The sequence below is a fragment of the Lolium perenne genome, chromosome 2 (genome assembly GCF_019359855.2).
Source record: "Lolium perenne isolate Kyuss_39 chromosome 2, Kyuss_2.0, whole genome shotgun sequence".
In the NCBI taxonomy this organism is placed as follows: Eukaryota; Viridiplantae; Streptophyta; class Magnoliopsida; order Poales; family Poaceae; genus Lolium; species Lolium perenne.
This window is the reverse complement of record NC_067245.2, coordinates 307,331,375-307,356,845: the sequence shown is the minus strand read 5'-3', so window position 1 is coordinate 307,356,845 and position 25,471 is coordinate 307,331,375. Positions and strand designations below refer to the sequence as shown.

The 25,471-nt window shown below is 44.7% G+C and overlaps 2 protein-coding genes across 2 annotated transcripts; both read left to right on the top strand.

The window, feature by feature from the left end:
- The first annotated feature begins 445 nt into the window (after window positions 1-445).
- On the top strand, window positions 446-10,151 carry LOC127336913 (pentatricopeptide repeat-containing protein At2g41720). The gene is made up of 11 exons (XM_051363779.2): window positions 446-872; window positions 1,598-1,770; window positions 1,923-2,028; window positions 2,834-3,943; window positions 4,019-4,124; window positions 4,196-4,400; window positions 5,198-5,330; window positions 5,987-6,091; window positions 6,490-6,610; window positions 9,206-9,351; window positions 9,428-10,151. The coding sequence occupies exons 1-10, from the start codon at window positions 489-491 to the stop codon at window positions 9,229-9,231; spliced, it is 2,469 nt and encodes an 822-aa protein (XP_051219739.1). The 5' UTR covers window positions 446-488; the 3' UTR covers window positions 9,232-9,351; window positions 9,428-10,151.
- A 6,773-nt stretch (window positions 10,152-16,924) lies between these two features.
- On the top strand, window positions 16,925-17,903 carry LOC127336914 (VQ motif-containing protein 11-like). Its single transcript, XM_051363781.2, has one exon. The coding sequence runs from the start codon at window positions 17,113-17,115 to the stop codon at window positions 17,725-17,727; it is 615 nt and encodes a 204-aa protein (XP_051219741.1). The 5' UTR covers window positions 16,925-17,112; the 3' UTR covers window positions 17,728-17,903.
- Window positions 17,904-25,471: the final 7,568 nt, after the last annotated feature.

Genomic DNA, 25,471 nt, shown 5'->3' with positions numbered 1-25,471 from the left:
TCTAGGCAAGGGCACGGCAGGCGGGGGCGCAGTCGTCTGGGCAGGGGCACGATCGTCTAGGCAAGGGCACGGCAGGCGGGGGCGCAGTCGTCTGGGCAGGGGCACGGTCGCCAGGGTATGACAGGGGCGTAGCAGGGGCGTGGCCGGGCGCAGCAGGGCAGGGCGGGCGCGCCCAACGAGGCGACATGCGACCTGTCGGCCAGGTTGCCCAGGTCAATTAGGGCCGATCGGAAGGTAGAGGGCCGACTAGGCTTGGTCAGCCCGCGGCCTGCCGACTGAGCATTTTTTTTTGAAAAATATGAATTAAATTTTTTAAAAATCGTGTTACTTTAAAAAAATCGCCTAAAATCTCAGCCACTTACTATTTTTAATTTTTGCGAGAATCCATCCCAGTCATTGAGTCAAGAAAAATTCTACAGTATGTAAGATTGCCTTATCCGTAGAAATTCAACACAGCCGCAACCGTAAGCTTGGCAGGAACAACAGCCATGTCCTCGGCTCCCCCTCCTCCGGCACCACCTTCGCGGTCGTCTAACCCGGAGGCGCCTCCGCGTGTCGTCCGCCCGCCGCCGAGGCGTCCCCCGAGGGCGCCCGGACCGCCGCCGTGGGCTGAGCGGCGACCCTCTGTTTCCGTCGACTACGACCGCGGCCGCCGCACCGCCCGGGTCGAGGTGGACGGCGTCGGCGCCGACGCGCTTCCCTCGCGGCACCGCCTACGCTTGGAGGGGAGCCGGTGGCAACGGGACTGGAAAGTGTCCCAAGTTGCCGCGCGCGTGCTCGCGCTCCCGCCAGCCGACGCCCATGCCGTCGACGCCGTGCTCAACTGCTGGGCCGGGCGCTTCGCGCGCCGTAACTTCCCGCTCCTTATTCGTGTGAGCCACCTAGTCAATGTGTTCGATGAAATTAGTCTGTGTCTGACTCTCCGTGCTGGCTTTCTTCTATGTGTTCGATGAAATGAGTTGCCCGGCATCCATTTGGTTTATTATATAGGTGTAGATGAAAGAAAATGCTGCGACCATTGCACCTGTTGGCCATTAGGGTGTCTCGAACATGTCTGTATGCGAGTGCACCAAGCTAATTTACTGTCTGTTTTGGACAAATAATGTAGTAATCTGGCCATCTAGGTATTTTATCACCTGCCATCTTGAGCCTAATTCAAGCATTCAGATCTTGTATTATTTTCTAGTTCCATTCCATTGGACAAGTGAGCAGTTTTTCTAAGTTTCCCTCCATGTCCTTCCTTGCATCTATTAGCTAGTTCTATCAAATTGTGGTAGTAGCTATTGATTTCAGTATTCTTTGTTGATCCTTTGCAATCTTAGATTTTCCCCATTGGTTTCTCATGGCATTGTGTTTGTTTTGTAGTTTTTCCGATAATTCCAAAATTCTGATTATTTATTTCATGGAAACAGTCATTAGTTATTACCATTTATATGCAATATATACCTTGCTTCTTACCAGACAGTGTGCTGCAGTTTCTCTTAGGAGGCTGTAACTACTGAACCTACACAAGTCACACATAAATTTTTTTTAATATACCTCCCACCTCTGTAAATCCACTGTCATAAAGCACTTACATAGTTTATACCACATGTAGGAAATCACATTTACCGGGTCCTTGCAACATGCTGTACATGTGTTCCGCTGGATGAAAAATCAGGAGAATTACTGTGCTCGTAATGACATTTACGGTATGATGATACGATTACATGCCAGACACAATCTGGTTGATCAAGCACGTGGCCTCTTTTTTGAGATGCAAGAATGGCGGTAAGATTTTATTTACCTACCCTTTATTTGCACCAAAAAGTCAACAAGTCACAACAGTTCTCATGTTACTTATTTCGATCACTCTATGTACAGATCATATGACATTTTTGGAATATTGTATCAGTGACTTTTTGACCTAAGAATATTTGCAGGTGCACTCCAGATGCTGACATATTCAACTCTCTAATCCATGTGCATGCTCGGGCTGGTCAATGGCGCTGGGCCATCAACATTATGGATGATATGCTTCGTGCTGCTGTTAGTATTGTTCTTTGATCCACATTGTGTTCTGAATGCTCTGTTTTCTTGAATATTAGTGGCCATATGTGCTTTATGTGTTTTAGTTGTTTCGAGCTGTACATTCCAAACTATGGCATTTAATTCTATTCTTGTTATGTTAAGGGATAGATGTTTAAGCCTTTTCTATATACAATATCACCTGGGTGGCACCAGTAATGTTATGTTTGTAGATAGATTGCTGATGATATGTATACATAAGTAGCAGTCTATTTTTTTGTTTACAGTGTTATACTCATACTCGTAGTATCCATATTTGGCCCTGCCTAGGAGACTAAAACCATCACAGTACTAATCCACATATATCCTTAGTATCATTTACAACGATGTACTAGTGCTGGCTGTCCACTGTATTGCTATGTAGGGTTATCGGGATGCACGTTATCTCTACGTACCTGTTGCAGTGTGAACGTCATTGCTTATGTTAAGCTAGTATTTCACTTAGAATCCCATTTGCATTTTGTCTGAAGTATGAATTTTATGTTCAACTGTTTTCCCTGTCTGAGGACATAGTAATGGCTATGCTAGTACTTTTCTGCTAAGCAGTCAGTGCCAGATACCTGCAATTTTCCACTGCAGCACTAGCAAATAGTAATGAGCTACTGGTGAAAGGGATCAACATCAATAAGATCACCATAAAATAAAATGCATGTCTTGGTACATATATTCTACATAGCTCTGGCAACCACTTTGACAATTACGAATTCTAGAAAAATTAACACTGTCATAGTTGCGTTATTAATTTATTCATCTGTTCTTCCTGAAGATACCTCCTAGCCGGACTACGTATAATAATGTGATAAATGCATGTGGTGCTGCTGGTAACTGGAAAAAATCTTTGGAACTTTGTAAGAAGATGACAAGAAATGGTGTGGGGCCAGACTTGATTACGCACAATATTGTACTATCTGCTTTGAAGAATGGATTTCAGTATTCAAAAGCCATAGCTTACTTTGAGATGATGAAAGGAGCAAATATCACCCCAGATACTTTCACATTGAATATTGTCATCCACTGCCTCGTGAAAGTTGGACAGTATGGGGAAGCTATTGAAATATTAAACTCGATGAGGGATAAAAGAACACAGTGTCCTCCAGATGTTGTTACATACACTAGCATAATGCATTCTTATTATGTTTGTGGGCAAGTGGACAATTGCAAGGCAGTCTTTGATATGATGATTGCTGAAGGAGTTAAACCCAATACTGTGTCATATAATGCACTTTTGGGTGCTTACGCCTCACATGGAATGCATACTGAGGCCCTGAGAGTGTTCAAGCTACTGAAACAAAATGGTTTACGACCTGATGTAGTTTCCTATACCACTTTACTGAATGCCTATGGTAGGTCTGGACAGCCTGAGAAGGCTAGGGAGGTCTTTAATGAGATGAGGAAGAACTCATGCAAGCCAAATAAAATTAGTTACAATGCACTTATTGATGCTTATGGATCGGCTGGGATGTTGAAGGAGGGCATTAGTTTGCTGCATGAAATGGAGAAGGATGGCATTCCACCAGATGTTGTTTCAGTAAGTACTCTGTTGACTGCCTGCGGCCGCTGCAGGCAAATAACAAAAATTGGCACAGTTCTTGAAGCAGCGAAATGTCGAGGCATTGAACTTAATATAGTTGCTTACAACTCAGGCATTGGAAGCTATTTAAGTTTTGGAGATTACGAGAAAGCTTTGGGGTTGTACGCATCAATGATGGCCAGCAATGTCAATCCAGATAGTGTAACTTACAATATACTCATCAGTGGATTGTGTAAATTGGGAAAATATGCAGAATCTCTTAAATTTTTTGAAGACATGGTTGACTTGAGAATTCCATTAACCAAGGAGGTCTACTCGTCCTTGATTTGTTCATATGTCAAACAGGTAAGTGAGTGTTGCTTTTATTATCTGTCTAGCTATCTCTAAAGGGTTGCTATGCTAATGACGATTCTCGTACAGGGCAAACTAACTGAAGCAGAATCAACTTTTAGCTCAATGAAAGAATCCGGCTGCTTCCCTGATGTTTTGACATATACTGCAATGATTCAAGCCTATAGTGATGATGGTAAGACCCTTTTAGGTTGCAATAACATTTAACCAAATAGAACTGCTCATGTATTTGTTTTGGATCATAAGGGAGTTGGAGGAGTGCGTGGGACCTATTCAAAGAGATGGAAGGAAATGCTATACAGCCAGATGCCATTATATGCTCAGCCCTCATGGAAGCATTGAATAATGGAAGCCAACATGAAAGGGTCCTTCAGTTGATGGAATTCATGAAGGAAAAAAGCATCCCATTAAACCAAAAGGCTTATTTTGAGATAATAGCTTCATGCAGCATGTATGTGTATCTACTGTCTTAAGTTGAACACGCAGTTCTGAATTAGTAGCTAGGTTTATTACCTGAAAAGTGCTTGCCCTCTGCTATTATGGTAATTAGCTTTCTCTATGTACATTTGGGCTTTGGACTAATGCCATATTGTTTGTGGATTTAGTGGCAGAAACTTAAGGTGGTGTTACATATATATACTCATGAACAGCTGAACTTTTAAATTATCATGTTTGTTTATCAGGTTATTATTCTAGTAAGTCGCAAGTAGGCCTGCTTTTCTTTTGAGCAACCATGCCAAATTTACAATATGGTAAAAAATGCCAAATATACACATTATTATAAATAGGGACATAATAGAGTTGTATATTATTATACTTATTGAGATAGCAGTATAGGACCTTCATGTGAGTGGGTTCTCTCTACTTTGTGTTAGCTCAGTTTCTTCATTGCCGATTTGGTGTGTTGGTTGCCTGGGGTTATTGGATAAGCCTCGTTTGTTTGTTTGTTTGTTTGTTTGCTTATTTCGCTCAGATGGTAGTACGGTAACATTTTCAGTTCACTTGGCATTGCTGGGTTTTGCAATTTACAAAGCAAGTCTCAACACCTTTAGTAAGCAATCATGGAATGTTATTTGTGCTAAACCTGTGGTATTATTTGTTTTTCCCAGTGCTGAACATCGACTAATTTCATATGCCCATGAACGTATCTTGTGTTAATTTGTTGTACAAGCTTTTCACGCATCTTTGATGCACAATAGTTTTTCAGCTGTCTTGCTTGTTTACTTATCGGTCGCTTCCCTATAACAGGCTAGGAGATTGGGAAACAGCAAGTGAAATAGTTGAATATTTGGATTCGTCACTCTCATCCATTTCCGTTGGGACACTAAACCATCTCCTAAATTTTCTTGGAAAATGTGGGAAGACAGAGAGCATGATGAAGGTATAATTGGTCTCCACTATATAGCTGCTGATTCAGAACTCCTTTTGTTATTTCTGACTGCGCTATACAATGTATGTACATAATTCATCAGTATTTAATTTCATTACTGGACTATCAATCTGCTGTTATATGAATGAAAGTCAGTACTTGGTACTTGGTACTTGGTAGTTATGCCATTGGCAGCAGTCAATGTTTTTCCTCAAACATAGAATCATTTAATATTTTTCTGTGTGTTATTTAAGAGGAACTACTCCTGTATGATGACTTTCTGTTTTGGTATGTCAATATTCCCTCTGCGCTGCTAATTTTTTTTTAAAAAAATTGAACGCCCAAGTAACAATGCACATTAACTAGGTATAGTTCCACATTTCCATACATAGCCTATATAATATATTCCTGCCATTTCCAGACCGAGTAAAATTGTTTAATGGTTAAGAATAGTAAAATAGTAGCAACTTTTCTCGTTTTAAGACTATCAAACAACCACCTTTTCATTCATGAAAATACATTGAGGAAACAGATCTATACAGTGCATTCGTGGAAAATAAATTTCAGTAGAGATGCTTAAATTGTCGGTAAGTTTCCAGTTTCACATAAACCTTGAGTTCTTTGAGGGACGGGACTAAGATTGTTTATTTGTATTTTCCCTCATGCAGCTGTTCTACAAGATGGTGAATTCTTGCTCTGTTCTGGGTCTTTCTACTTATATGGTTCTGCTGAGAAATCTATTAGCTGTTGGGAAATGGAGAAAGTACATTGAGGTAAAAAGGGGGTAATCACTAGCATTCACTAGGGAGCTGTATAACTTATGAATGAGAGTTGACTTCCATATCTGTTAGATTCAATTTGATAACCGTAGTCTGTCAGCATGATGGCTTTACTGATATAGCTTTTTTTTTGGAACAAGAATTTCAATAAAATTTCCGCGTTGACCTGTGTTATTTTGTTTGTTGTAAAATCTGCACCAATGTCATGTTGTGGTGATTTAAACTGTGTCAAATGAACGATTTTACCTTACATTTTTGCTTGATTGACTTCTGCCTCCAGCAAACCATATAGTCCCAATAAAATGCTAATTTGATTGGAAGTTATATAAAAAAAATGCTAGTTGTTTATGGGTGCGAAACTTAATTATTCCTCTCCTTTTTGGCACATGTAGGTTTTACAATGGATGGAGGACGCTGGGGTCAGGCCAACACTATACATGTATCAAAGTGTTCTTCCATATATGTGGAGGGACAATAGTATGGATTACGTCACTCTTATGCAAGAAAAAATAAGTATGATATTTCTACTCTTAACTTTAGCAGAAGAAGTATGCACTCCCTCTGGCCCTAAATACTTGTTGCAGGTTCTGCGACAAGTATTTAGGGCCGAGGGAGTATAATTTTTTATCATGTGATAACCTCTTTCATATTTTTCAAATTTTCCTTGCTGACCTTGATGAATGTGTGATTGGTTAATACTTCAATTATTATTGTTCTTGTTATTCGGCCTTTTCATTTACACAGACGTCATTTTCTTGTGTTTTCTGGTAAGTGACATATTTTTCGGATATTCAAGTAATTCAGATATTCAAAAACATAAAACATTGAGTCATTTAGTTCGGGAAGTGATCTATCTGACAGAATAGAATGATATTTGAAAGAAATTCAGAGACTACTGAGTTCCACGCCTACTTATATGGGACATTTTATTGTATTCCAGGCCTTTAAATCTTCCATCATCTCATATTCTCCTTCATTGCCCATGAAGTGTGTCTAGCTACTCTTGTAAGTGAAACAGCCTGCATAGGGTTGTTAGTGTGATTTTAACTTACCCTGCCAATACCCCAATCATGTCCTGCATGAAATGTGGACACATGGCATTTGAATAAATTGATCAGGAAATAATATTACCGTCATCCAGCGTTCAAGAAACTGAGGAATGCCAACCTGTAAGCCTCAATGTTACCCAACTTGTTTTGCGACCTTCAGTTCACATGTATTATTGCAATCATTAGCAATTGAAATAGACATATATATGCATCTAGCATATGTTCAGTCCTACGGTTTCCGGTTTTTACGCTCTGGCGATCGTGAGGCGATCGAGTTTCGGTCGTCGTTGTCCCTCGTTTCTAGGCCTTCCGTCTTTGCGTCCCAGTCCTCTGGATTTCTTCCGGATGAGGCTACGGACGTCTGCTGCTAGGTTTTAGGATCCTTTCGGTCTTCTGCCCACAAAGTTTTCTGGTCCTAACACCATAAGCCCTTAGCAAATTCTAGGGCTTGCGATTCTAATACACATAACCTAGAAGAAATAGGTTTTTTTTGGTGCGGGTGTGGTGTGATCATGGAGAAGATGGAGGAAATGCTGAAAAATCTTCGGTTGTCAGAAGAGGAGCAAAAGGGGGTCAGGTTTGACTGGTCGTCGGGAAAGAAGAAGGCTGAGTTGGAGGCACAAGCGATGGGGAAGGTTTTGTCTGAAAAGCCAGTGCATACGGAAGGAATGGAGGCTGCCTTGGGTCAGATCTGGTGTCCTTTGAAGGGGATCCAATGTAAGAGAATGGGGAGTAACATTTTCTTGATCACTTTCCTGCAAGCTTTGGGTAAGAGGAAGGCAGTTTATGAAGGTCCATGGAAGATGAATAATGATCTGGTAGTTCTAGAGGAGTTCGACCCGATGAAAACAATTGACGAGTATGCTATTGATTCAATTCCGATCTGGATACGAGTCTTCCTTCTACCTTTGGGCATGATGAACAGGTCCACAGGGGAGTCAATTGGCAACAAAGTGGGAGCATTAATGGATGTGGAAGTTGGAGATGATGATTGGGCTATGGGAGAATATTTGAGGATCCATGTGAGAATTGATATCACCAAACCTAAACCGTGACCTACGTGGCGGGCTCCAACGCGAGCCCAACTCGCACGCCGCTGCGACACATGCACACAACGGACACACTCTTCGCGGTTTATTGCTAACATTCTCCCCCTAAACCATGACCTACAGAAGCGTCGGCTCGTTGTCGACGTCGGTGAGAAGCGCCTTCTCCTTCCTCGGCTGTCAGCAGTCACGGCAGAAGTGGCCACGAACTTCGCAGTTGTAGCACCTGCCGCGCCGCCCCCTTGCGCCCGAGTCCATGCTGTTCCCACCTCTATCTTCTTCCTCAGCGGCACACGCCGACACATGTCTGACTGAAACTGTTCCTAAACAGGATGCATTCAGGCCTTGTCTTTTGCCCAGCAAAGCAGTATACTCAAGATTCAAGTGGAAACTGATGCCCAACTTCTCGTTCAAGCAGTGAATTCAAATGAGCAGGATCTGACTCCGAATGGTGTTCTTTTTCGGGAGCTAAAGGCTTTGGCATTTTTAAATCTTAGCTAGTTTTCAATTTTGTACTGTCCTAGATCTTGTTATAAGGTGGTTGACGCTTTAGCGACCTTTGGTGCAAAGATGGTCTCGGAGCCCCAAGCCGTATGGCCGGGTCAAGTTCCTACCTTTGCCCAGTTATTGGTTGCCAGCGATCTTGCTGCGCAGTATGGTTAATGGAAAAAAAAGTTCCATCTAAAAAAAAAGAAAAGTCACCACACTTGAAATTTCTGAGAACATGATTCTGGAGTAAATCCCACAAGAGAAAAACTGGTTATTCCGTTTTCTGGCTGAGATCTGGTTACCTGCAGTGCCAGTTTCTGGAACCCTGCCGTCATCCCTTGCACCATCACAGCGATGTGCTCAACATACTTGTATTAACAAAAAAAAACTACTTGATCAAAGTGACCTTATTTGACATGTGATCCTTGTGCATACAGCATGACCTGAGCTTGCCTGTTTCTATTTGTCCAAGTGACTTATGCTGAGCATTGCGCTTTTATCTAAAGTTTGTTTTGAATCACCAGATGCCTTGAGAGAGAAGATAACATGAGTTTCGGACATATAAATGCATGTCTGTAATGTGAAGCAAATCCATCACGAAATAAGTGGATATCACTGACCATAAATGATAATAGAGTTTGCTCTCAGGACCTCCACAAAGATTATCAAGGTAACATTGGAATTTGTAGATCTAAGTGTTAAGGTTTTTCTGCTAATCAGAACTGACATTACTGTTGTTTTGTTAGGTCAAGTTAATGTCTGAGTATAGCCCAGCTAGGTGCCTCAGCCCACAATCTGACACCGTCATAATAGTACAAGAACATCTAGTAAGATGATCGCATATCAGCATCCGAGAAAGAAAAGGGGGATACCTAGTCTTTCACTGTTGCTGCTACATCAGTGAAAACTCGCTTGACTTCGTAAGGGTTGAATATATTATATTGCTTCTTACTATCTCATACGTGCTCGACAAGTACTGGTCAAATCCTGCATTATGCTTCACTTTGTTTCTCTCAGCAAATACCTCACGATAGCTGCTACATCAGTGAAGCTGAGCTCCAGATTGCTTCTATCTTGACAAGTATTCCCTCCGTTCAGAAATATAAGTGTTCCAGATTTCAGTTTTAAAAAAAGGTGTTCCAGATTTGTCTAGATTCCCATGTATTTAGACATGTTTTAGTGTGTAGATGTATGCAAATCTAGACAAATCTGTGACACTTATTTCTGAACGGAGTAGAAGTGCTTGACAAGTACCGGTCCAATCCTGGCCTAGTGCAGTTCGCTTCACTTCGTTTCTATCACTTCGTTTCTATCCAGCATCCCACTCGGCACAACTTGTTGGTTTTTGCCATTGCTTTGTATGTTTTGTTACTTTTTGTTCAGCCATTGAGTCGCACTTTATCTTCCCTTTGGTTAAATCCAAACTAAATGTTTCTTTCTTGTACTTATATAAATTCATTTTATACTCAATTTCCTTCTAGGCTTAATGCACAACAGCCACAGATAAAAAATACTTATTTGTGTAACCACCATGACAGTGTACAGTACTAATTTAGATTAAAATAAATGTGTTTTGCATTTCAAACTATAATTTAAGTAAATATATGTAGTATGTGCTTGGCATTATGGTGGATTATGCTAATCCCATTTGTTCTGCCCAATTTTGTTTATTTTAGCATTATGGTGATATAGTAGATTATAAATAACCATATTATGTTACACTTCAACAAATATATGTGGCCTAGGAAAAAACATGCGTGCCCTAGGAACCAACTTATGTGGCCTCTATCCTAAGGTGATTGCCGACGATCAGCTGCTTTGCCTGACCGTTCTCAATTAAGATCTTGACTGAAGACGAAGAACGTTGTGCTCGGCAGGCGTGCAACCTGGCATATTATATTACAGACTTTTGAAATACAAACTATGCGTGTTTAAAAATAAACGGCTACATGTAGCTGGTCTTCGTTTGAAGTTTTCCTTTTAGCAAGTTGCTATGCTACTATCATGTAATGAACCTTACGTGGGGATCGTTTCGGAAAACTCTACATAGCATTTTTGTTTCAAAATTCGAATTTGACAATTTAAAGTTTTAAAAATCTGATTTTTTTTCTAGATGTAGTCAATATACTCTACCACTTGCAAAATCTCAGGATGAAAAACGTTATATTCTGGGCTACACTAAAATTAAAAAAATCTCACAAATATTGGAGGTTTTAAATCTATGCTTTTCAGTACTTCAGATCCACAAATTTTGTGAATTACGCACAGCACAAAATAGTCAGTCTATCGTATTGGTATTTTTCTTCATGGTAGAGTACATCGTTGTCTACCTCTAAAAAAAATAGTAATTTTTTAGAACTATGAAATACAATTTTTGATTTTTTTTAAAACGGGCTACATGTAGCCCTAGCTCCAAAACGGCACAGTCGGACCGTTTCCCCTTGTTTTTATCTACCCTTGGGCCTTGTTTTTTTTTTTGCGAAACACAGTACAATCAAAGACGCTCATACATACGCGTACACACTCACCCCTATGAACGCACACATGCACACCCTACCCCTATGAGCACCTCCAAGAGACTGCGTTGAATAACTGATCCGACGGGTCTTGAGATTGACGAAGTCACCACAGGCGCCTCGCTGTCGACGGGAACGTCGCCTCCCACTGAAGAATATTCCGCCTTTTATGAGACACCAAAGTGTCAAATCTGGGATTTGAACTCTGGTGGGCTGGGTGTCCGACTGTGCATAACCGAACTGAAACCGAAAACCGAACCGAAAAAAATTGAACCGAAACCAATTTTTAGTTTTTATGGTTTTATGGTTAGGTTTCAGTTAGTAAAACATCAAACCGAAAGAACTTCGGTTAATTCGGTTTTTAACCGAAAAACCGCGGTTAAACCGAAAGAAACCGAACACACAACGCAACATAAATTCTGGCCAGCCCAGCTTCGCGCATAGCCTTAATATAGCACTTAAACTGTTAAATTTACATGTAAGGTGGTTCTCTGTGGTGGTCATGTCCTTCTGTTTGTCCGCCTGGTAACCATTGGTTGCTAGTTCGATTCCTCAAATGGTCGCATATGTTAGATGGTCTAGTTTTATTTATTTTTTTGTTTTCCTCTTTGGCAAAACCTTTCATACGGCCATACAAAATACATCCATATTTTAGTTTGTTCGAATTTCTTTCTTTTTTGTTTTGCTCTCTAGCAAAATCTTTAGTACAATTATACAAAAATACAGAAAATAAAATATGTGGCCATAAAAGTTACTTTTCAATCTAAAATTCGCGTCAACTTTGGTTAGTTTGGTTATTACCGAAACCGAACCGAAATTTAATGGTTATTACCGAAACCGAATCGTATTTTTATATGTAACCGTATTAACCAAAGTATTGAAATCGTATTTACCGTATAACCGAATAAACCACACCGAATTAACCATATTAACCGAATGCGCAGCCGGAGCTGGGTGTGCCTGTGTTCTGTTTGGCTCTGGGAGCCTTGAGAGTTTTTGCTTTGATGAACTCTCTTCCACTCACCTATCATCTGTTTTTCCATAAAAGATAAAATAAAATGGTTTGTTCTTAACGGGAACATTAGAGGCATAGGCTCTTATACCAAACACGACACGATTACATAAAAGATAGATGGATCTTATAATTCTTATTGCTTCATCATATGTTTCCAAGAGACTAAAAGAGAACCTCTCAACCAAGTACCAACATTTGCTTGACTGTGCCACCGAGACAGATTCTCCCCAGATGTTCTGCTGGATCGGCAAGACTGTGCCAAAGAGGGACGACGGGACCTTGGGATGATGATCACATTTATGATGAAATTGTAGATTTTTTGCCCAATTTCTTGACTACCAAATGATAACAGATGAGAGATTCTCTTGGCTAATTTCTTGGCACTGACACGATGACCAGATGTGGGTTTCTTAGCTAATTCCTGGTCTGTGAATAGAACACCAGATGCAACTGCTCCTAAACTACTTAAGATCTGCTCCTAAACTACTTAAGATAGTTAGGATCTCCTCTTAACTCTCTTGGCTTCCTTAGGTTCCGGGACCTCATCATCAGATTGTATATTGGCGGGAAGTGGAAGGATGTACTTGTTGATTTTAGTCTAAAAATAGAGACACTTCAACAATTAGAACATTGAAGTAAATAGACATTGCACAATCCGTGATCCGATCGTCTCTCGTGTTCGATTGTGTGGTTTCAGACCAGTCTCTTCCGATCTACGGTTGTCATCATTGGCGATGGTTGCTGCTCTGGTGCGCTGGTCCTTTGGGACCTTAGCACGACGACTTCCCGTCTGTCTACTACAACAAGCTCTACTACGACAAGCTTTGCCTGGCTCCGGTGATGGAGGGGCGAGGACGGCGGCGCGCCTTCGGCTCGTCTAGTGTCTGTAGTCGTCGCTAGGTGGTCCAACGACCTATTTGTAATTTTTATTACTTTTAGACATCTTTGTACTACTGTTGATGATTATTGATGGATCGGTGGAATTTTCGCAAAAAAATAAATAGACATTGCACAAAATAGACATTGCCCTTAAGTATGACTTGTTCAGCATGATGCTCCAATCTGCGGGAGTTGCAGTCTGGAACTCTGGATGGGGATCAGCTTCCTTTCCTTAGACAAGGAATAAACCATATTAACCAGAAACATTGCAACACAAGTCAACATTACATATCACACATGTGTTTGGGCCGACATGATTTCTCCATTTGGGCTGGATTAGATTCTTTGGTCCACTGATATGTGATTCACTTTTCAGGGTGTATTATTATACGTAGAAGAAGAAAAAAGCAGGACATGATGCATATGCGTCAAGTACAATAATCATGTATGTCTAGAGTGACTTAGGCGTGAGAAACATTTTGAAACATCATTATTAGTAGTACAAAAAATTAATAAAAAGAACAGTTGAGATTTTGAAATCGTCGGGAATAGCTGGAGCGAAGCAAGAGGTCGAGGCTGGTTGTTGGTTGACCGGGTGCTTTGCATGGTGGATCGACACATCGGCTGCATGCAAACCCGGCCCCGACAAGTCGACGTCCCCCCGTGATCGATCCAACGATGTTACGTGTGACTACTGGACCTCGCGGGTCCCCGGCCGCGTCAACTTACGTATGAGCTGCGCAGCATCGTAGGTGCCCATCCGTCCTGACAGGTCAGCTCGATCCCATGCACGCACCAGCTCAGCTCACGATTCCACGGAACACGCGACAGGGACGCCGGCCAGGAGGGCGCGCTCCGCGTGGCACGGCGGTCACCGGCGTGAGGCCGCCGGACCGGTCACTCCCGCCGCACGCCGGCACGCGGCGCAGCTGATCCGCGGCGAAAGCAAGCCGTGTCCAGGGCTCCAGGCAGCTATAGCTTCTTGTTTCCGTCACGCAAAGCCCTGGCCCGTCCCCCCGGATCCCCTGCACGCGCCCGTGACGCGCCCCGTCACAGCGTCAACGTCGATGAACTGATGTATATTTCGAAGATATATAGAACGCGTCGAGCCGAGGATCCGGTGGGAGCCTTTGCTTTGCGTGTACACGTTAATCAGCTCAGCTCGTTAATTTGCATTGATCAGTGTCAGCGATGGGTTATGTGTGCGGTGAGCCATGGACGGACGCGCTATCTATATATGGCAACAATCATACGCTTGCTTAACTTGTTACTCATTGACATCAACACATTACCAAACAGATACAGAAGTACCAATATAATTAATGTGCTCTCTGAAGTTTTTCTGCTGATCTTACGCAGACACCCGCCATGGATTCGGCTGCACTTGGCACGTACGTTCAGGTACAGCGCTAGCTGTACGAGCTCAGAACGGCGGAGCGGTTAAGCTAAGCAACTGGTCGCTGAGAAAACGTACTATACGTACGGCCCTGCATATGCCTCGCTCGCGCAAGCATGCATGCATGTACACCGTGGTTCATAGCTGGCCGGTCGGTCACAAACTGCACCGGCCTCTCTCCGTCGGCGTGCGTCTGATCAAGTGCATGCACACGTACAACACCAGAAGGGTTGACCGGTGGAGTCTCATGAGAAGAGAAGGGTTGGGTATCGTCACGTGGGCTCTGAGCCAGATCCAATTAAAATCCTTTCAGGAAGACCTCACTATCTATTGGGATTATGATTCAGGGTTTTTCTAAACATTGCACATTACCAAAGGGAGATAATAAGCCTCCCATTCAGCTATCACAAGCTGGAGTGACGAAAACCCTAACTTGGCCTTATTAAGAAAGGAGAAGAAAAAGATTAGAGAAAGGAAGGAGAGGGGGTTATAGAAAAAGCTCAAATCAAACACATGACAAGGTTATGAAGTCGAGGCTTGCTTGTCCTTCAAACTAAGGTTCCACCATCATTGGTGAAGTTGCTCTAATCCAAGGATGGCAATGGAACGGGTTTGGACGGATATACCAAAATCAGATCCATGTCCAAATCCATCAACCTCGCTCTGCCCATTAAAGTATCTATGGGTGTGGATGTCGCTGCAAATCCAGATCCACTAGATATCCGGATATCCATGGATATCCATGTGTTTACGCACTATGCCCACTATGTGCATGAACATAACATATTTGAGCATAACACCAACATTTTAGAAGCATTTCGACAATATTTGAATAGCATTTTCAGCAATAATTATGTAGGCAATGAATATGAGGAGGAGGAAGGACGACGGGATGAGAGCAAGCCCACTCCTACTAGTGCGTCAACTTCTCAGAGGAGAGCCGGACAGCCGGAGAGGTGGAAGGGAGGGCCGCCGGCCAAGCACTCCCTCACAGCGTGCAAGGGAGTCACAGGGGAGGCCATGAAAAAACTGGTAATCGGTGGTTACGTGTTAGACTAACTGAGTTTGGCCTCAAGGTAGGGGCAGCTAGGACTAGGTGAAATCCCATGTCTCACTGACATGTGGGACTACATGTCAAGCGGATATCTATTGGTTATCCATAAGGCAAAACCTCTACCCATGCCTGCCCCATGAGTTATCGGATATTCTCCCAATGAAACCCGTGGGCATAAGTTTCCATACTCGTGCCCATTGGGCCAGATATCTGTGCGCATACCCGGATCCATCGATAAAATTGCCATCCTTGTGCCCCAAATCTTGTTGTTGGTTTCTAGGATCTGTATGTATCTTGATGTATGCAACCCTCTAATGTCGTCTAACAAGAAACAAGTTGTATCCCTATCTAGTAATAGTGGAAGAAGATTTGGGTGGATTCGGCCCGTGATTTTCTCCTATCAAAATGAGGAGTTTTCCTAGTAAAAGAAATTGGTGTCCCTCTATGTCGATGCTTGTTGTTGCACCTATGTGCATGAGCGGAGGTAGGATATCAACTAGCACGTTTACTACCTTTGTGCTGAGAACATGCACCCTCCTCGAAACAAGACTTTCACCCAGCTTTATAAATAATGTAACCACAACCATACAGAGTTCAAGATAAAGTCATAAAGAGAGAAAGAAAATAATCCCTCGAGGTAACAACACAAACAAGCCCAAACTAAAAGAAAAACTGAAACGCCCCACATGCAGGGTGGATGGAGCTCAACGACTGGGCGAAGCGGAGAGACGGCATGCCGCCTCAAGCAAGTCTTGTATCATGTCATCTAGTCACTCTCGATCCCGATGTCTACACAACGAATGTCACTGCTGCAAAATCACCAAGAGTTTGAAGACATAGTTAAAAGCACGCCGTAAGAGGACTTTTTTCCTTGGAGCAGAATCCGTTTCTCCATATATCCATATACATATTTGATACATATGTTTCTTTCCGTGATTGAGCAACCTGTCCACGGAGTTAGTGCAATACTAGTGTTGAAATTTATAACTTATTTCGTTGTGTATTTTTTGAGCGCGTGTGATAATTCATTAATTCCCAACGAGAGGAGAAGAAGAAGGGACGCCTCCATGTTCATAAGACCGGACCGTTCGCCGTATCGTGTGATGCTCGCACTCGTACGTAGGCAGTAGCTAGCAAGCTATGTGCACGCCTCATGGACTAGTGTGAGAGGACCAGGAGAAAAGATGCATCATGCTGCAGCACGCACATGCGTGAACATGTACAAACCCTGGCGCGGCTGCATCCAAAGGATGGATGGACGGCAAGCCGTGAGCAGTCGCCCGTCGTCGTGACATGTACGCACGTACAATGTACAATGTACATGCATGCACGGCAATAAAGAGACGGAGGTCGCAGAAACAAAGCAAGAAAAGACCCTCGTCCTACGAGCGACGGATCGATGCATCCCTACACGCTTTAATGCAGCCTTTCTTTCTGTCCCTTAAAAAGCCGCCCAGCCAGCGGCCGAGAGATCGAAGCTAGTATTCTCCATTCCATTCCACACTCGCATGTGCTGCACGCCGCCTCGCCATTCACGCTGCTTCGTCTTTAGGTAGCCACCTCTCGTGTCCATGTCGTCGTCCTCGTCTCGCCCTCCGACGACGCCGAGGGGCGGTGCAGCGGCGGCGGCGGGATGCGCGGACCCGAACACGACGTTCGTGCAGGCCGACCCGGCGACCTTCCGCGCGCTCGTGCAGAGGCTCACTGGCGCGCCTGGGGGAGCGCCGGCGGCGTCGGTCGAGAAGCAGCAGGTTTCTGGCACTATCTTCCCGGCGGTGCCGCTGCCTTTGAGGCGGCCGAAGCTGCAGGAGAGGCGGCGCGCGGCGCCGGCCAGGCTGGAGCTCGCGCGGCCGCAGCCGTTCTACTACCACCCTCATCATCACAACCACCACCACCACCACCACGGCATCATGCAGTACTCGCCGGTGTCGACCATGGACTACGCCCACGCCCTGGCGGCCTCCTCCTCCGCCTCTTCGCCGTCACCATCGCCCCCCTCGTCGTGCTCCTGCGGGGTGGTCATAAGCAAGGAGGAGGAGGAGAGGGAGGAGAAGGCCATCGCCTCCAAGGCCTTCTACCTGCACTCCTCGCCCAGGAGCTCCGTGGTCGCCGGAGGCGACTCCGGGAGGCCCAAGCTGCTGCCGCTGTTCCCCGTCCACTCCCCACGGAGCTCCTCCTTCGCCTAGCTTAGCGAATAATTAGCCGTTACGTCTCTAGCTAGCTAGTCAACCTCCATTAATCCCCACGATATGCTACGTTTAATCCTCTGTACCGCCTAGCTAATTCGCATTAGATCATCCATGACCATGAGACCATGAATAGTGTTACTTCTTGATTAATTATGTGTAATTTCGTTGCTTGACTCTTCTCTTTGTTCTGCATTTCTCTTCTCTTTAGCTACTAGTAGTAATCCACTAGAGCAAGTCATAATATTCTTTCTTTAAACACAAGTATTACTAGCTAACAAGAAATGACATTTCTCATGTGCACGGGATCTTCCGTGCATGGTGCATGATGATCATCATTCTATTTTGTTGCATGCCAATAAATTTTAGACCTCCGAAACACGTCGGATCACAAAGCAGCAAAACCGGTGAATCTGACATATGTTCCGTACCTAACATATGAAGTTCATATTATGAACACGTGGTCAAAGCTACTTATTGAAGAGTTCTACCAACATAAAAACTGCATTATCTACATGGAAGAAGGAATCACATGTCATGGAGTCAAGTTCATTAAACGTACGAGAAGAAAGTAGAGAAGAAGCATCATAGATTGCCCGAAAGGTACACATGAACCTTCAACGCGAGTTCCCGCGCAAGTTTGGAACATTATCTTCCGGGAAATGATCTTGGTGTCAAAAGTTGGATAGGGATCGGATGCGGACGTCAACAGGTTATTCGTCACCGATCCCCCGTGGAGAGCAACAGCACCTGTACGTATCTTGTTGTGACTGGCATGTGAGGGCCCACCAAAATATGAAGGAATATATTTTGTGTCATTGTGTGCCTACACGATTAGTAGAGGTCACGGGCGCCATGCCGTTCGTACTGCGACTGGACTACACACGCTTGTACTTATGAATCGGATGCGTGTGGTGGGTCGAGACCAGAGTCTGTATGGAACTATTTTGAGATTTTTGTAAATCGTCATCCATTTTCAAAAGATACAAGTTTTGTTTTAGTGAAATTGATAACTTGTACTTTTTTTTAAAATTCTAACTAAGCAAAAAATGAGCTGCAAGCTGCATTTTTTTGAATCGACTACATATGGTTGATTTGCATTGTTTTTTTGAACAAATTTACATTGTTAAGTATATCAATAAGTTATGCATCATCCATGTGTTATTTTGGAATTCACATATGTGGGTAAAGAAAGTAAAATAGTATTCTAGGTGGGTTCTGCGGCATCCTCTGTGAATTCTCTCCCCAACGGATAGAAATTCGCTTAATTTAGTTCTAAATTTCTAAAACAAAGATGCTACTACGATTTTTCTTAGATAAAGAAGATTTACGTTTCCTTACTGCCGAGCAAGATGGTGCTTGCAACTGTATCAGCCCGGAAAGAGGATTTTGTACATTTGTCCTACGGACATATTATTTATAAACGTCGCCAACACAAACCCGCCACCTAGACCAGCGTCACGGAAAATAAGCCATTGCAATCGCAGCTTGAAGCCGCAATCCATGTCTGATGTCGCAGCTCCGAGCTAGGAACAACTCCCTACGGCTAAGCTATACCTGCATTGCTTCGCCTTCGTGGTAGAGGGAGCGATATGCCGAGACGGGATCAAACCTCGAGAAGAAAAACCCAATCATCGGTCGGTAAGGCGCAATTGTAAACATATGCCCTATTCTCATTGTGCTAGAGGGACACTAGGGATAAGAACAACCATAATCCTCAACGAGGCTGGGATGGACCTTGAAGTAGGGTAAAGCTTATCGAAAACTCGCAAGTGCGCCCGAGCTAGAGTGGTCCGCATATCCACTCCCCATCTAACCGTTCTTCTCTGTACGTGACGTCAGGACTCTGGCTGTATTAGGTGTAGAAGTATGTACAGCAAGGACGTGTAGAGACGGCAGCCAACCAACTCGGACGTGTGCAACGTATTAGTGTGAATCTACGAGCAAACAGTCCCACGCGGTTGGAGCACGCGGTGTTGGCGCCAGCTCGCTCCTCCGTGGCCAACGCCCAACGATGGCAAGGAGAGACGGCCCAGTAATAAAAGCTCCATCACCCAGATAATTTTCAAACGGGAAGCGTGCTTGGCTCCCTGTGAGGCCTTGTTTGCTACTAGAATTTTAGTGGGGATTAGCGGAGATAATCCGCTCCAAACTTTAAATTCACACTTATCCCCAATGCATGTTTGGTGCTAGAGTATAAGCGAGTTTAATCCCCACTTATCCCCACTTTCCCCAAATTTTAGTGTAATTTTTTCAATCCCCAATACTCTACCCCTACCTAGTGGATTGGGGATAGGGTTTTGTGGGGATTGGGTGACAGCAGCGATTCACCCAATACTCTAAAGTATTATCCCCACTAATTCCCACTGAAACACTAGTACCAAACAAGCCCTGAGCAGTGTTAAAAAGGAAGAATTGCTATCATGGAGACCGAACAAAAAGATTAGGCGCAGCCAAATGGGGCCACGTCGGACATAAACAGCTCGAAGGATCGTGTGTAAATCGCAAATAACAAACCAGTACACTGCTACAGAAAATCCATACAACACCTTCCGAGCCGTTCCATCGATAATTACAGGTATGAAATTCCTAGCTCCCAAGTTAAATAAAAATGAAACTAGTTGTCGAAAAATTGCGCCGGCGGTGCACCTATGAACAAGCTACCTCAAACATTGTATCTTTTTTTTATGCAGCTTGTCTTCCGATGTCCTGTGAGACCACAATTGGAGCACCTTGCTTCTTTCCTAGGCTTCGCCGCACCCGGTGGGCGATCGGGGCAGGTTGTGCTCTTGTGGCCTGGCAGCCGACACACTGTGCAGAACCTCGTTCTCTTGGAGGTAGTCTCATACGGAGGCTTGTCGTGGCTAGTCGTTGGCCTGCCACTACTCCTATTCTTCGATGGTGCTATAAGTCCTGCATCGAAACTTAGTGCATTGCCTTCCACACTCACCCGATCGCCCTCACCGCATTGAACCTTGCTTGTCGCACCTTCCACCCTAGCTTTTTTCGCGACAAGTCTCTGCTCTAGACCCAATCCATCCCCTTCGACTGCAACCTTCTTAAGCCTAGGCACAAGAACCTTAATCGAATCCATAGCTATGGTGAATGCATCAACATTCACATCCCCCAGCCTAACCACCTCCATGCAATTGAGGTAAAGCTGGGAATGGCGGAAACTGAATGATGTCACCAGCCCCTGATCTTTTTGGTATGGCACCAAGTGTAGTGGCAACAAATCACGGGCGTCTATCGTCCATCTCTTCATAACATGAAACGCAGGGATGTCCTTGAACCGTAGATGGACCAGCACCTACAAGGTCCATGCAAATGCTGAACATTAGCCCTTGAATGGCAACACAACAAAAATAAAGTGCAAAAAGGGGGCTCGCATAATTTACTACCTTGACAACATGGCCGCATAGCATCCCCATGTGCTCATACATGCCGCACTCGCATGTGTAGTACCCCTCGCTGACAACGACCCTGAATTGCACATTGCACCACTTCTCCCGGCTCTGTAAGAGTGTTTTGCTACATACACCTTGCCGGGCACCTCTTCATCCACATAGTAAGATCTAGACTTGTACAATATTTCCTAGAACTTCTCGAACATTGTGCGAGTGTACACCTTGGCGGCGTGTTTCTCAATTGGTTCGCCGACCTTAAAAACCACTCCACCCTGCATTTTTAGAATGATGGGAAAACGAATGAGGCACATGGCCAAGTGATAGGTTTCAGGATTAAAGTAAGCACGTAGGCAAATTTCAAATCAACGGGCGGCCAGATGCGCTAAAAAAACATGACAGTTTGGATGGCTTACCAGAGGTGTCCTCTTTTCCTGGAAGCTCTCCTCTGCGTCCCTATCGTACAACAATTTGTTGAATTGTTTCACAAAAACATGCATGGCCGACCCAGGTGGGACGTAGGTCTTCAGCATGTGATTTGCGCTTTCGCTTCTCTAGGTGCTGGTCATCCTTGCACAGAATATACCGGTGAAGTACGGCTTCGCCCACTTTTCCCTGGTCTCGTATATCTGCTGTAGGTAAGGATTCTTCTCCAAGGCGTATGTGCTCAGCATGTGCACCCAGGCCGCCTCGAACTCCTCCTTGGTCAGCATCTGGTTCACAATGCAGTGGAAATCAACCTTGAACTGGCTGTTCTTCCCGTATATGGCCCCTAGCCGTTCCTTAGCCTTCCTTAGCACGTGCCATTTGCACCAGCGGTGTTTCGTGCCTTAGGCGTATGTGCCATTTGCACGCTGTAAGTGAATTCTAGGTCTGCAGCCCCCATCTCAGAGAACACTTCTATTGTCTTCCTGACATCGTCATCCGCTTGTTCGCTGCTGATTTTCCCACATAGAGTCTTCAAAGCCCTCTTGGTGAATGGTATATTTTCCATCTTGCCAAAGAAACTACCAATGATGCTGTACACCTTGCTAAGATTGACGTTGTTCTCCCTCAACTGCTTGACCAAATCTTTGGTGTAGCTGTCAATATGTCTGTGCGACAGCCAGTGTGCTCGTTCTCCAAATGAGGCACATAGATCGTGGGTGTGCCTGTCCCTGTGCTCGCATATGTACCAGCCGTTGTCCTTTGACCGCAACAAGCGGATGAGAGCAGGGCAGAGGCAACGAGTGGAGTGTGAGTTAGTTGCCCGCGGCCTCCCCTGCGGAAAGAAATTAGTTAGGATTGCACTGGGACAAGCTGGTTATTACCAGGCAAATTACCCAATTACTAAAACTCATCCAGGGTGTACCAACAAATGGCACCAAGAAAAGAAGAATAAATGCCGTGCCGAGACAAAAAATGCTCACCGAACATCCGCAAACAATTTCCTGCATACACTTCACCGGTCTACATTTAGCCGGCTTTTGCCATACCGGACTCGAACCCACGTTCCCATGAATAGAGATTGTAGAAATCGTAAGCCTCGCCAACCGAATCAAACGTAACTCCAACCTCCGGCACAATAACTTCGCCCGAATTCCTTGCGGGGAACTCGCGGAGGGTCTTCTCTAGCGCTGACACGCGAGCAGAGTTTAGCGCCCTTTCCGGCTGCGCCTTCCCAACACGATTCCTGCACAAAACACCGAACCCGAAACTTTATTTACACGCGCCTAGTACCACAGTGTTCGATAGAAACATAACCCGTGGATGTAACAAATTTGATATTTTATCCTTTCACAACACTCCTGCTGTGTCCAGATTTTTTTCCGTTAACTAGCTGCAATTTTTCGTCTGCCATACTGAAAAGAGAACTCTATGTATGTACTGCAGGGGAGCGGAACCTTGGTGCTACGCGCCCTGCCACCCTTGAAAATATAAGGACACGAACTGACAAAACAACTTATAGTTAAGCAAGCAGCCAAAGTTTTTTAAGCGGACTTTTTGCCCAGCCTGAATTACTGCAGCGTAAGCATATCACATTGATCGCTCGCAGACTAAGCCAGCGCGTACTAAGCAACGAGCCTGCGCTAAGCAGGCTGATATCATCAGCATAACAGAGTACAAAAATGTTTGGAAAGCTGTGGACTGTTGGAGGTTTTTTCTCGATGGAAGCAAGTACCTTCTCTTCCAGCCTGAGACGGCGGTGCGGTCGCCCTCGTCGCGTGGATCCGCCACTGAAGCTTCTCCGTGGTCCCCTTCCAATCCTCCTGCCTCGCCGCTAGCCCCTATCACGGAATCCCCTGAGCCGGCTCCGCTGCTATCGCCCATGACCACACAGTCGGCACACTGGACGCCGACGGAGGCGGCACCGAAGAGCAGCCAACGACAGCTTCCACCTCACCCAGTACCCCTGTCGAATCGCCCAAGAGGGCTTGCAAACTGCACAGGAAAAATGGCGCACGGGGTGCAGATTTAGCATTAAAACGGATCCTTTGAACGCATAGACGGCCTGCTGGTGGGGATTTTCCCAAGGAATTACCTTGGCTCCAGATCTCTAAAGAACAAGGTGGCCATTCTCGAGCCGCCGTCGAGTGCCGGCGTAAAATCGCCCCAGGGATCCTGCCCCCACGTTTGGGAAGGTGCTTTGGGGGTGCCGCCGAATAAGCCTGGGGAGAAGGAATTAACAAAGACGGCTGCCCACCCAGCGGCACTTATTTTTGGCAACCACTCTGCCCCCGCTTCCGGCACATGTTGTACCATCTACAGTGGCGGTCCTGTTCCTGTTCCGCGACCACGAGACATGCACCGCGTCCTGGTATACCGCAACAGCCAACTTCATTCACTTATTGCGTGCCATTATGTTCAACGGTTCCATACGACGTATTCATCTCCAAGGCATACGGCGGCGGTACTTCATTTAATGGCCATGCTACTCAAACTTGACACACAAAACTGCCTGCAAAATATCGGGTTCACCCAAGCCCGGGCACCATTCGTCCGCCCTCAAAGCTTATTCACTACTCACTAGAGTGCCATCATTGCCGCCACAAAACCCTTCCTTACCTATCTACATGGCTCGGAGATGAATTGTCGAGGTTCCTGTCCCCTTTCCGCTAAATAAAATCTCCTTTTAAATTCAGAGTTCTATTGCCTTGCTTGCTGCCCGATTTTGTGTGCACGTGCACCCCATTGCCCAACATAATCAAAATGCACATGTGTAAACACTCGCCAAACGCATGAAAAGAGTTTCTAAGTATTTTCAAAGTAATTTCTACAGTTATTTCGAAACTGGCCAGTATATTTTTTTTATCGAAAAAAATATACTGGCCGGGAAGCATCCGACCCCAAATTCCGCATACACGACGTAGACGCCGCCGACCCGATCCCACAGCCCACGCGTGCGGCCGCGCGCACAGGCACTGTGGCAAAGCATATACCCCAGCACAGCATCTCGAAACAACCTGCAATAACTACTGGTCGCAACTCGCAACCCTGATCTCTCTATGTAGTATCAACCAGAAGAGAGCATCCCCGTCGCTGGTCGCTCGTCGTAGCATCTCACAGCTCCCAACCGGATTCCCGTGACTAGCCAGCCTCTCGCCGGGCAGGCTCAGGCCGCCGCAGTCTTGCAGCGGGGTCAATTAAGAGTTCACGCTGCCACGCCCGGTCTCTGATCGATCCTCTGGTCTGCGACAGACCGATCACCATTGCTGCTGCTGGCTCCGAGTAAATGGACTTGTCATAAATAAAAAAGGATTAGTCTAGCGGGCGGCCGCATGCCTATTAGTGCATCTGAGCGGGCGACTAAAAAAGGAACATGCTACCTTTGTCAGTGTGAACACATACCATTTATAGCTAGACATTCACTGATTGTAGCACATGCACTACAATGACATCATGCACATTAATTTTTCTTTTCAAATGCTTAAAATCATATAACTTTTACACCAGATGTCGAAATTAGGATCCGCTTTCACTTTTGAATTTCTTGCGACGAGCTCTTCAAAACTAGATCTCATTTCTATGTATTTTGATGTAGTTTTTTTAAAGCAACTTTTACATGCGACAAAGCAATTATAATGCAAGATTATGCAACTTTAGTGTGGGGCGAAGCAACTTTACTGCACAACGTAAATCTACATTCACAACGAAAGTTGCATCGCTAGACGCCAAAGTTGCTCAGCCATCCATCAAAATTTATTCGGTGGGTACTAAAGTTGCTTCGCTGGACCCCAAAGTTGGGCCATCACAAATCAAATTTGCTCTGTCGAGTACCAAAGTTGCTCTACAGGAAACTAAATTTGCTCGGTCAGGCACCAAAGTTGCTCGGTTCGAGAATTGTGTCGCCAGGCACCAAT

Bases quoted from the DNA above. Each gene is read 5' to 3' on its own strand.
- LOC127336914 (XM_051363781.2), top strand. From the start codon at position 17,113: ATGTCGTCGTCCTCGTCTCGCCCTCCGACGACGCCGAGGGGCGGTGCA.
- LOC127336913 (XM_051363779.2), top strand. From the start codon at position 489: ATGTCCTCGGCTCCCCCTCCTCCGGCACCACCTTCGCGGTCGTCTAAC. The intron at 2,029-2,833 runs GTTAGTATTGTT...TTCTTCCTGAAG, and splicing joins ATGATATGCTTCGTGCTGCT to ATACCTCCTAGCCGGACTAC. The intron at 6,611-9,205 runs GTATGATATTTC...TTGAATCACCAG, and splicing joins TCTTATGCAAGAAAAAATAA to ATGCCTTGAGAGAGAAGATA.